Raw genomic sequence first — 856 nt, 5'->3', positions numbered from 1 at the left:
TGTTGCTGCGGGGGAGCGGAACCGTTCTGCGGGTCCCTGAGAGAGGCTCCTGTTTCCTGTCGTCCCTTCAGCCGTCGAATCCGGAGAAGGAGGTGGAGAGGGATGTTTTCCTCTTCCGAGCTTACATCGCCCAGGTGAGGTCGCAGGGGCGGGGCTGGGCTGGAGGAGGGGGGTTGTGAAGGGGAGTCCTGAGGTCGGACAGCTCGGCAGCAGTTCCCCCTCCAGCACAGGGGTGTGACACCTTCCCTGATGGCAGTGCTGTTGTGTGGAGGCTCAGGGTGACCCGGTGAGGCCTCTTTGAGAGGGGCTTTATCCCCTTTAAAATGGGACGTGGGCAGAGTCCTCTTGGCATGAGGAAATTTGGCTGCGTTGGGAGAGCAGGCTGTGAGACATAAAGCATAAATTGGCCATTCTTGGGATTTTTTTTGTTGCTTACTTCCTGAAATCTCAGTGAGAACAATAACAACTCCTTCCTGCCTGCTGAAAGATCAGTAAGTCACAGATTTTTTGTCTTCTTGCCTCCAACAGAGAAAATATGGTGTTGTCCTGGATGAAATTAAAGCCAACACTAGTCCTGAGCTCCAAGCAGTGAGGATGTTTGCAGAATATCTTTCAAATGAGAATCAAAGGTGAGTCTGGGAAGAATTTGGAGCTCAAGCCCTGTCTAGGGGAATGTGTTTTTGTGTGGAATGTTTCCTGTGGCAGCACAGCCTCCATCGTGATGCCCTGTGGTTCTCAAGAAGGCAGCACTGTGCTGGGGCTAAAACACTCCCAAATTCTCACCTTTGCTCTTCACAGGGATGCAATTGTTGCTGATTTGGACAAGAAGATGGCAAAGAGTGTGGACGTGAGCAAC

General features: G+C 51.9%; 1 protein-coding gene across 1 annotated transcript in view; it reads left to right on the top strand.

Annotated features, from left to right (window-relative positions):
• Window positions 1-71: 71 nt before the first annotated feature.
• Window positions 72-856, top strand: part of COPE (coatomer protein complex, subunit epsilon) — a gene marked incomplete at its 5' end in the record, with an annotated part of 4,530 nt that continues 3,745 nt past the window's right edge. Inside the window, 3 exons of the mRNA XM_008939725.1 lie at window positions 72-134; window positions 529-629; window positions 799-851. Of these exons, the coding sequence (XP_008937973.1) occupies window positions 72-134; window positions 529-629; window positions 799-851 (217 nt within the window). The remainder of the gene's footprint in view (window positions 135-528; window positions 630-798; window positions 852-856) is intronic.

The sequence above is a fragment of the Merops nubicus genome, unplaced genomic scaffold (assembly GCF_000691845.1).
Source record: "Merops nubicus isolate BGI_N331 unplaced genomic scaffold, ASM69184v1 scaffold26014, whole genome shotgun sequence".
In the NCBI taxonomy this organism is placed as follows: Eukaryota; Metazoa; Chordata; class Aves; order Coraciiformes; family Meropidae; genus Merops; species Merops nubicus.
Note: the sequence above shows the minus strand (reverse complement) of the source record. Positions and strands in the feature narration are given on the sequence as shown.